At 45.7% G+C, this 10,777-nt stretch overlaps 1 protein-coding gene across 2 annotated transcripts; it reads left to right on the top strand.

Moving 5' to 3' along the window:
* Positions 1–2,814: 2,814 nt before the first annotated feature.
* sbk3 (SH3 domain binding kinase family, member 3) lies at positions 2,815–9,179 on the top strand. Of its 2 annotated transcripts, XM_086112686.1 has the most exons (4): positions 2,815–3,195; positions 5,607–5,754; positions 6,377–6,579; positions 7,470–9,179. In XM_086112686.1, exons 1-4 carry the CDS (start codon positions 3,190–3,192, stop codon positions 8,229–8,231), a joined length of 1,119 nt encoding a protein of 372 aa, XP_085968812.1. In that variant the 5' UTR covers positions 2,815–3,189; the 3' UTR covers positions 8,232–9,179. The 2 variants fall into 2 exon arrangements, with proteins under 2 accessions (XP_085968812.1, XP_085968813.1); XM_086112687.1 differs by lacking the exons at positions 2,815–3,195; positions 5,607–5,754 and adding an exon at positions 5,917–6,191.
* The last annotated feature ends 1,598 nt before the right edge of the window (positions 9,180–10,777 follow it).

Genomic DNA, 10,777 nt, shown 5'->3' with positions numbered 1-10,777 from the left:
AGTGACACTGTTTTGGAAATATTAATCTCATGGAGATAAACCCTCAAAAATGCAGGCGATTATCACTGTCACAAAAGGCCATTGTGACAGGTGGTGCGGCGGGTGGTTATGTCACACGGCCAAACTTTATTATCCCACACACATCATTTCATCCAACCAATATGGGTATTCTCAAATCAACTGGAAAAAATGAGAAATAATGTTGTTGGCATTTAAATCAGAAATTCCCAACCATTTCTAGGTTTGAGAAGAAAACATTTTCAAATGTGTTTTTTGGAGTAATCCCTTTATTTTCAAAATATAATATACGTCACCGGTTCTCAAACTTTTTTATGCTAACATCTCAAAAGTGTATTAAGTCCAACTTTTCGTCAAAAACGACACACAGGTTTAAAATCCTGAAAAGTATATTTGATGGCTAGCTAGCGACCTGCTTGCTAGCTCGAGTAGCGATATAGTCCAATAATCATCATCTCACATGGTTTTGTGTGGTGAGAGGGTCCACATATTAATGCGGTCTTGCGGGCTAAAAAAAAATAAAAGAAAAAGCGGGCTTACTAGCTCGCAGGCCAGCAATATATTTAATCTATCGGGTACTTTCGATAACAATAAGGTGCTTATGAATATAAGTAGGCTACACATCCATTTTGGCTCTGTTAAAAAAATAATACACATCAGAGGTTCTTGAACCTTTTGCTCAGAGTAACGCCACAATAGTGTCATAAGACAAAGTTTCATTAAAAAAGAAAAAGAGACAGCGGTTTTAATTCTTGAAAAGTATATTTGATGGACAGCGAACTTATGAACTTGTGGCCTGCTAGCTTGTGGACCGTGGAACGGCATCAGTGTTTTGCAACGAGTCACCGCTGGTTTTGTGTGTGTTGTGAGTGAGTCCACATAAGTTAGCTGCTAACCTAGCCACTGAAATGGCTAACTGTTAGCGGTTCATTGGGCTGAAGACTCGCTATGTAGCGGGCTAGCGAAAATGTGAACAACCAAATTGGTAAAAGGTTTTAGGTCACTCCTGAACAATTCAGTACAAAATTGATGTCAGTGGTTGTATATATTCAGCTTTTACCTTCAAACACATTGAATGTATTTAGAAACAAATCGGTAAAAATCATTTCACATAATCTTTAGGTGAAGTGAGAGAGATGACAAAATATGACAGGAGAATTGAATTAATTCTTCTGTTTTACCCGCCAGTGGAGGAACTATCAACCTTTAGAAACCCACAGTTGTTGGTTTACTTTCAAACTCGGTTTGCAGCAAATCTGAGTGGAATTCATGCAAACTGCCATTGCGAGAATCACCGTGTGACTTCAAAATATTTGCGTGCACAATGTTCGCGTGTGAATGGCGTCGATCCTATTTGGATGATAGAGTGGCTCGAGGTTGCCACAGCAGGGGCCAAAGAACCCCTGCGGGGTGACTACAAACTTTCTAGCGCGCGGCATGCATGGGAGGCGCAAAACACAGCAGGGGTCGTGTGGGTGAGCTCAGTAACCTGAGCACGGCGCGGCCGTCGTGATAGCAGCCTGTGTTTGTGTTACGTAACGCTGGCGGGAGCAATACTAGTCGGGTAGTATGTACTACCAGGGGGAAATCTAAGGGCGTCGACAGAAAGAGGAGGAGGGTGTTGAGGAGAAGAGAGACGGAGAAGAGGAGGTTTGACCTGCAGATGGTGCTAAGTAGGAAGAACAGCTGGCACGGACATGCTAATGCTGTATTTTTTTTGTTTTTATTTTTGTAAGGCTCCATTTCAACTCAGCTGACATCCCATAATATGCTCCGGGAAAGAGATAGTTGGATGGGTATTATATTTGATATAGCCGTCGATCATGAAGAAGTATGACCGTTGTGTGTTATTGATTACGGTAATTAAAGCCCTTGATTCAAAATGGAGTCAATTCCAGACAGTGGCAGGAAGTCACCAAGTACAAATACTTGGTTACTTTACTTCTGTAATTTTCCAAGTATCTGTTCTTGACTTTAGCATTTATTTTTCTGAGATCATGTGGTTGCAAAAGTGTGCACACCCTTATTACTGGGAAGCGGTTGTGTACGGAATGATCCAATCACGGTCAAAACGTGCATTCAAAGTGACTCAGATGATCTCCAAATCCATTTCAGCCGTTCTCGTATGCACTTCCTGACATTTTGGGGGGGTTTCTAACGAAATCATGAAGGTTTCGTAGCCAACACTGAGCTGCAGTAAGATCGAGACAGCAACAGATTTACCGCACAGGTGTGCCTCGGGCTGTCCACAATGGGAGTTGGGGTTCCAAAAACGACGACACATCTCCTCTCCCTGTTCTATTTTACATTATATTTCATACAGTAGCACTCAGGATGACTTAATGTACGTCAATGGACAGTAGGACGGAATCTGAGATGACGGTTATGGATATGATTGAAGCTTGTTTCCGGAAGGTTTCAAACAGTCAAATGCATGAAGGTGGGTCGACATATTTAGTGCGCGTCATTCCCTTATTACCGCCCGTGCATTGACAGACATGGAATGAAGAGTAACATAAGAGGGGAGTGATCTCGGACAATAAATCCAGCAGCGGCTCGCTTAACTGTACCCTGTCATCCAAGTAAGAGTCCTGGGATTAAGGCTACAGGCTTGTTGGTCGATTGCGATCGTTCCCGCATACCTGTTGATTAAACCAGGAATCCGACGCGACGGAGGGAAATCACCGACTCGGACCGTAAGCGAGGGCTGAGGGAAAAAACATAAAGAGATATGGAAAGAGTCTGACGGAGAGAGTTGGGGAGGGTGAAGGTGAATGACAGATTGGAAACAGGGGCCATCAACTGTGGTTGTGTTTAGAAGTGGAACGGGCAGGGGGCGGGGGGCACACCGGGGGGTGAAAAAGAGGTTTGAAATACCTCGCAACCCGTTCAGGCCCACTTGCCAGGAGCCCACCAGGCGAGCTGCAGACAGACTTAGCCGCAGAGTCGGAAAAGAGAGGGAGCGCGTCGTGTACGTGCGCGACCCCGGGGAGAGCCGCTCATCGTCTACTTTGCCAGTACGCAGATCAGCCGCAGGTCCACTCGACGCAACCGGCGCGGGACGAACGACTCCAGTCCAGCGCAGCTGCTGCACCCGAGCGCGACGAGGTGCGGCGACAACGGCTTGATTCGTGAGGAGGAGAGCGCCACCATCACACACCTCGTACAAGCATGGCAGTGAGTACTTTGACCAAGATGAATCCATCTCGTTTTGAAACCGCAAACTTGCCGGAAGCACGCTAAGGCTACTCTCTGTCGTTCTGTGTCCGTTTGCTTTATGCCCGCCGACGACCTGCCTTTTGCGTTTCTGGACAACATTCAAGCGAGACCGCGTTCGTGTAAGTCGAACGCTCCCTCTGAGCTCCACGTTGAGAATGTTGGCCCACGCGCAGCGCTAAAAGAAATCCATGAGTCATAAGCGGTGAACTTGAATAATCATTTCATTTTGCAAATACGCTCTCCAAGTGATAAAAATGCAGGACTGCTCTGTGATTGAGGACATGTGAATTCATAAATTGCACAGTTATGCATTGTATCATCTCGCGAGCGCTGCCTTCATAATTGCAACCCAAAAGTAGGATGAACACATTTTACCTTTATGAGATCCATCCCTTTTTCCCCCCAAGTCGCTTTATCCTCACAAGGATCGCGGGGCGTGCTGGAGCCTATCCCAGCTGTCTTGGGGCAGGAGGCGAGCGACACCCTGAATGGTTACCAGCCACAATTATTCAATATTTCCTGGAAATAAATATTGACGTATTTGACATTTTACATCGAATATTTAATCCCCCACATGCTCAAAATATCCGCCTTCAACCTTTTGACGATCTTCATGCACCGTCCTAAACACTCTGACGCACAATACGACAGAAATTCCAATCGGCAACAATTTCAGTGAATGCATCTGAAGTGTAATGTTTTGATTTGGTCACCGTGTGGGAATTTCTTCCATGGAAGCTCGTTCCTGACGACACCCCGGAAAAAGAAATCCATCGGGGCCGGGTCAGGTGAACGTGTTTTCCCATCGGGTGCGCCATCTTGCTGAAAGGACAGTTTGTCAAAAGTTCACCTCGCTTCTGTCTTGCGGTACGACCGCATGACAATTTTATATTGACTGAATTTCACAAATTTATAGCGAACACGTGAGGGTTAATGCAAAACAAATCACGAAACAACTAACGCTGAAACTTTGCGCACATTATCTCTTCATACAAAAACGATTTTAGCTTTTACAAAATAAACATTGATGACTCAGCATCAATTCATTCAAAACATTTTACTGTCGGCCACAAATAAAGAAGGTTGCAATAGATTTTGAGTTATGATACATATAATATTCAATGTAAAAAAAATACAACAACAACAACTCTTGAATTCGGTCATATAAGATGGTAATATATCAAATTCAAGTTTCCGACACGAATAAGAATAAAAATAAAAATAAAAAATGACAGATCTGGATTCAGGAAAGTTGCACTACTCTCAAAACACTGCAAAAGTAGTCAGCCATTTTCTGAAGCAGATTGAGCGGGGGTTTGTCCCAGCAGACTTTGGGTGAGATGTGGGATCCCCTCTGGACTGGTCGCCAGCCCGCAAGAAATTGGAGAGTGGTCCAAGAATTTAAAAGTTGATACTCTGTTCCGTGTGGCCTTTAATCAGCATCATTTCACATCGGCGGTCATATATTACAAACTGCCAGGTCACACGTGTAAGCGCGGTCCGTCCGACGTGACTGTCTTCACATTTTTGGCGACATTCGAATCCATCGACACGCCACGCATCTTCAAAGGGGTCAAATGTTCCGTTTAAAAGCGAGCCGTCTTGTTCGTATCTGTGCCAAGTGTCACTTTCCCACTCGCTGACATTTTCCCATCCCACGAGCAGGGAATTTGTGCGCGAAGCCTTTGCGTGGCGTAGACGGGGTGAACTTTCTCCGACAGGCCCGCGCAGAATATCAAAAGCCAAAAACACTTTTTTTTAAATGTTCGCCCTCCCTCCGCTCCCTCTCGCATTTGCCGGGGCGGACGTGATAAGGGATTGACTTCAAAGCGTTATCATCCGAGCTGTGACGAGGGGAGACAAAGCCGTTGACCATTTAAGACCTGAGTGACAGCTCCAGATGCCGCCATGGTGTTGTTGATCCCGCCGGTCGGGCGAAGGAGAGAGAACATGTGTCCTGACGCCTTCTGCCTCAATGCACGCTGGGATAGCTGATAGAAACGTTCATTTGAAGTTAGAACGGCAAAACGAGAGACTTTGATCGCCTCATCATTACACACACACACACACAACAAATTGGTGGACAGCTTGAGAAGTCCGATCCAATCAATCTCTCCAACCTAATCAAACAACGATCGGCAAATTCTGACAGGACAACCGGACAACGATTCTGCATATTTTGGATTCCGATCAGATCTGTGTGAAGTCTCGCTAACACATTGCGACAAACGCCAAAGAGAATACCGTTCGAGCATGCCGCCTCAGCAAAAAATATGCTCATTTTTTGCAGATTTTTCTTTCTGCGGCAGAGTTGAACCAATAGTAAAGGACAAAGCGGTCAAATGTTCCGTTCCTCCGTCCCCACGCAGGAGGCAACTGCCAAGGAGCTGGACGAGCGCTGCTACCTGTCAGCGCAGGCCATCTCCAGCCTGAAGGTGTCCGACCACTTCAAGGTCTTGAAGTTCCTGGGGGAAGGCTCCTACGGAAAGGTCATGCTGGCCGTCCACAGGAAGAAAGGTCAGCCGACCCGTCGCGATGACACTTTGGGGCTCATTACGTCTCCGTTGTCGCAGTGTGAAATTTGCGCCAGCCCTCCCCACCGCTGTCCCACTCGCTAACTCGGTTAGGTAACGCACGGCTTACTCTGTTGCGAAAGAAAGCCACGAAGCGCATCTCTCAATGTAAGCAAGCCCGACTCGGGTTTCCTACTTGTGATGAAACGTTACGTCGTGTTGGGCAACTGTGGCAGAAATGTGAGGACAGACGAGGCTTTGGACGGCGTCCATTTTGCCTTTTACACACCCGCTGCTTTAATCAAGTGCGATTCTTCAGGGTTGGGTTGCTCGAAGGTGCTCGTAACGCAATCGCCCGCAGAGGGAAAGTAACATTTGTTCGACGGATGCGCGATACTGTGGAAAGTCGTTTTATGTAACATCCTTGAAATCCGGCTTAAGGTCCGTGAACTAGTATCTCTCTGCTCCTCACTAGTCAGACAATTCAACACAAGCGGGATGATGAATTTGTGCTCAAACAGCTTTATCGTTCGCCTTTTGAGCATTTCGTGTGTGATTATTCATGACTGTTTGACATCCGACTAGGCTGTGGTATGTTTCACGTGGTGTCATTGATTTCCTTGCAGGAACACCAATGGCGCTGAAGTTCTTCCCTCGTCAGTCCACGAGTCTCGCGTCCTTCCTGAGGGAGTACAACTTGTCTCTTTCCTACTGCACGCATCCCTCTCTGACGCGTGCACTGGGCATCTTTTTTTCCACATCGTCGCACTACGTCTTTGCCCAGCAGGCCGGCCTCTACGGGGACCTGTACAGCGTGATCGTGTCGGAGGTCAGTAGACTCTTATGTGTGTCGCTATACAAGAGGGACGGGCCGACGTTGACAGATAGGCCGGCCTTCTTTATAAATGTAAATGTCAATGATGTATTTTTTTTTGTGAGTCTATTTTAATCTTTTCTCTATGTCAGCAAAAAAAAAAAAAAGAAGATGTGGATAAAGGTTAGCGGGCATCTTGTCACTGCCAGTAACAAGCAAAGGGAGCGATAAGAGTGAGAACACTCAGCCCCGATGGCCCAGCCAGCGGCGGGGAAGCGTGTGAAGTGAGGCAGGAGATTAAAATGTGTTTAAAGGCAAGGTTTAAAGATGGACCGAGAGAGAGGGGGGGGGGGGGGTGGGGGGGGGGGGGTTGCCTAAGGTTTCATGAAAGGTCAGTCCAAAGCAAGGGACCCGCAAACGAAAAAGATGGATCCCCTATAAGACCCCACTTAGTTCTAAGTACTCTCGTAGTGAGGCACCAGGCAGGTACCAAAGGGTGCAGGAGCTCAAAGAGGTAGGTGGGGAAAGAACATTTACATATCTAAAAACAAATATAAAGACCTGAAAAGATGATTCCAAGGACTGCAAATACAATGAAAACAGCAGGGGCCCTAAAATTTAACCCTGTGGAACACCATATGACAATAGGACAGAATGGGACCCGGAGAATCCAAGACTAACACTAAAAAATCTTGCCTGCCGAGTAGGAGCTAAACCATTCTAGAGCGCTACCACTAAAGACCACCTGGTCTGCTGCAAACAAGCCAACACATGGCTTAGGTCTACCTTATCCAAGGCTTAATGTCAGACCCCCTATAGCATTAGCCACTGTGGTGTACAGTGCTGGTGGCAGTTTGAGGCTACTTGTCAGTTCAGGTATCACTCCTCACCTCTGTGTGTTGTAGGCCGGCCTGGGCGAGGAACAAGTCCAGAGGGTGATGTCCCAGCTGAGTGGCGCCGTGACCCACCTCCACACCCTGGGCTTCGTCCATCGGGACATCAAACCCGAGAACATCTTCCTGTGCGACAACAGGTGCCGCTGGGTCAAACTGGGCGACTTCGGCCTGACCCGGCCCATCGGCTACACCGTCGGTGCCGTGTGGTATGAGTCGCCCTTCTGCACCCCCGAGGTGGAACGCGTCAAGGAGCCGGAGAAGGCTAAGGAGTGTGATGTCACAGAGGAGAAGGAGGAGAAGGAGCCTCTTTGGATCAGGGTGGAGCCCTGCATCGATAGCTGGGCTCTGGGGATCCTCACCTACTGCCTCCTGACTGGCTGCTTCCCCTGGGAAGAGAGCACCACCGATGACCCCGGCTACACCAAATACAAAGCCTGGTTTGAGCGCGAGGGCGGCAGTGGAAGCGGCGAGGAGGAATTGGACTGCTCCACCATCATGAAAGAGAACCACCGGAACAACCCGCCTCCGTCACAGTTCCGCGGACTCAGCTCGCTGGTCATGGCTCTTTTCCGACAATTGCTCAACCCTGACCCCGAGCTGCGAGGGAACCCCGAAGAGATCCTGAGCTACCTGGGAGGACCCTGGCTCATGAAGACGGAGCAGGAGGAGAGGAGGAGGGCTGAGGAGACCGAGCGGGAGGCCAGGAAAATCAGGGAGGCGGGAGGAGGAGTGGAGGAGGAGATTGTCAGGGAAGGAAGAGGGGAGAGATAAGCCAACATAAGGGTCGGGTTTTTTTCCCCCTATTTGACCAGATACACTCCTCACAAAAAGTTCAGGCTTGAGGTTGACATTTCAGGGTAAACCTAAAATGCTCCAGAACCATTATCAGTGAACTTAATTTGACCTTCTCGAACTTTGGAATGCAAATGTCCAACTGTTCAGTACTTTTTTCCACAATGTGCTCTTCTCTATTAAGATCTCTCATCAAAATTTTAGGTATCTCTTGAAAGCTCTCCATTTCCCAAACTTTTTGTGAGTACAATGGTGCCTTGAGATATTTGTATCTAATATCATTACAGCCTCCCCAAAAAGAACAAATATTTTATATCGTGACACCAATCATTTTTGTTAGCCCATTTATGGCGTTTTGCGGTGTTTATGAGCATCAAGCTAGCGAGTTCAAGCAAAACATCGGCCGAACGACGGCTCGTATCTCAGAAAAACTCGGGTCACTTGTATCTCAAAGCGTCACTGTTTTGTATATTTTGCAATTTGGTGAAACTAATCGCGTGTGACTTGACACAACATCCAATGCGATCCAAAGCAAGAGCTGGATCAGCAAAAAGACAATAATGTTCACTTTGACTGACATACGACAACACATTGAGGAGTGTCGCGAAATATTAGAAGCACCTACCAGTAGCCTCTTATGTAACGAAAAAAAATTAATTCATGTCATTTTCATGTTTTACATTATCTTTGTTCATAAAGAACTGCACTGAATCTTGATGAATGAAATATTGCAGGTGTACCTAATGTTGTGGCCAGTGAGTGTATAAAATATACTAAATTGCACATATTAGGTTCTTAGATATTTTCCATCAATTTTTTAAAAACATATACAGTATATATGTAGATATCATTGTCACTACTGCCATTGTATAGATTCCAGTGTGTAAATATGTGTGTTTTAATAAAAAGAAGAGTATGATAAACATTCATGGTTCCATCTGTTAAATTGGTAAGGAGTCATATGCCTCTTTCTTCATAGGTGTCAAACTCAAGGCCCGAGGGCACGATCCGGCCTGGCACACCATATTATGTGGCCTGCAAAGCAATTTTATTATGTCCACTGCATTGTTTCCCGCTAAATTACCAAAACTGAAAATTGTCTTCACTCTTAATAACTTTGAGATATTGTAAGCATTTTGTTCTCAGTCCCCCTTTTGAAATAGATTGAAAAATAGTAGATTTTTTTTTTTTTTTACCGGCTTCTGTTGTGTACATGTGGAAATATGGGAGGAACATGCATTTGTATGGGTTCAGAGTTATAATGCCCCCTCCAGGAGAAACCCTAATGAGAAAAATGAATTTGACACTCCTGCTTTACTTTCTATTGGCTGTGAACTAAGACCAAAAATAATAGTTTTTTAAAAAAGTCTTTAAATACCAAATATTTTAGCTCAGACCACTGCAGGGCCACTACAAAAACAAATTTTATTTGCTGGAGAAAAAAAAAAGTAAAAAAAACCAAAACAATAAATTAACATAACCCCCCTCCACCCAAAGTTGAACTAATTGCTGTTTGATTACGCTCCTATAGATGGCAGTGATGAGCTCTCCAAAATGTCAGCTAAAGGTCCAACTACCATGAAAAAAACATTACAAATGTAGAACATCAAAGTACAAATTTGTCAGAAAAATAAACACTCAGAATCTGGCAATCAACTATGTATTTTTGTGTATTTGTTACTTTGTATCACTGCAAAAAAAAAAAGTGCGATATAATATACACACACCGACCTCTATTCTAAATGCTTGCCCTACATCTGTGACAGGGGCACAATCACTGCATGAAAAATCATTCGCACTCAGGTTACGGCGCCCCCCGAAAAAATGTGAAGCAAAGTTTCATGGCCATTCGGTACACTGAATCATGCCATGGCGATTCCGCCAGTGAAAATAAATCGGTTCAACCTCGCACATGTTAACGATGGATTCACTCTGGCTGCGCTAAGTGAAAAAAAAAAGGAGGGGGGGGATGTAACGTGACTTAAGATTTCCAAGTAACACTTCCATTGTGCTGCTTAGTAAGAGTTTGAGTTTGTAGCAGTGGCTAATGCAGTTCCTGCGCTAAGCCCAGCTAAAGGGCTACTCAACGCCCGTTTATAAATAGACCCCCGGCTCGTCTATTTACACACACTGCACTTCATCACCTTGCCACTACTATCTGCACGGCACCGTCCTCCTAATGCACACCGTCAGGCTTGCCTGGCGCACACAGGCCTGAAACAGCAAACACGAAGGTGTGTTTTGGATGGTGTGTCTGATTTGAATTACTGCTCTCCTTTTTTGAATCGATTTTTCGTTTCATCCCACGCGACACTTAGGCTCGAGCACTCACTCCTCGCCAACGCGCTCATATCTGGTTTTACCCTAACGCGTTCTTTTCGAGAATAGTTGCGTTTGTCCCCTGAAATTACAACCTGCTTGTTCCAGGAAACACAGCGAAACGGCTAAGAGGGCGGCGATGACAAATTGAAGGAAGCTCACGATGTCAAGACAGTAAAATGTGGAGAGAAAAAAAAAATGAGCAT

The sequence above is a fragment of the Hippocampus guttulatus genome, chromosome 6 (assembly GCF_054856545.1).
Source record: "Hippocampus guttulatus isolate MCC_2025c chromosome 6, RoL_Hgut_1.0, whole genome shotgun sequence".
In the NCBI taxonomy this organism is placed as follows: Eukaryota; Metazoa; Chordata; class Actinopteri; order Syngnathiformes; family Syngnathidae; genus Hippocampus; species Hippocampus guttulatus.
Note: the sequence above shows the minus strand (reverse complement) of the source record. Positions and strands in the feature narration are given on the sequence as shown.

Coding starts and splice junctions, on each gene's coding strand:
- sbk3 (XM_086112686.1), top strand. Junction 5,755..6,376: donor GGCCGTCCACAGGAAGAAAG/GTCAGCCGACCC, acceptor ATTTCCTTGCAG/GAACACCAATGGCGCTGAAG. Junction 6,580..7,469: donor ACAGCGTGATCGTGTCGGAG/GTCAGTAGACTC, acceptor TGTGTGTTGTAG/GCCGGCCTGGGCGAGGAACA.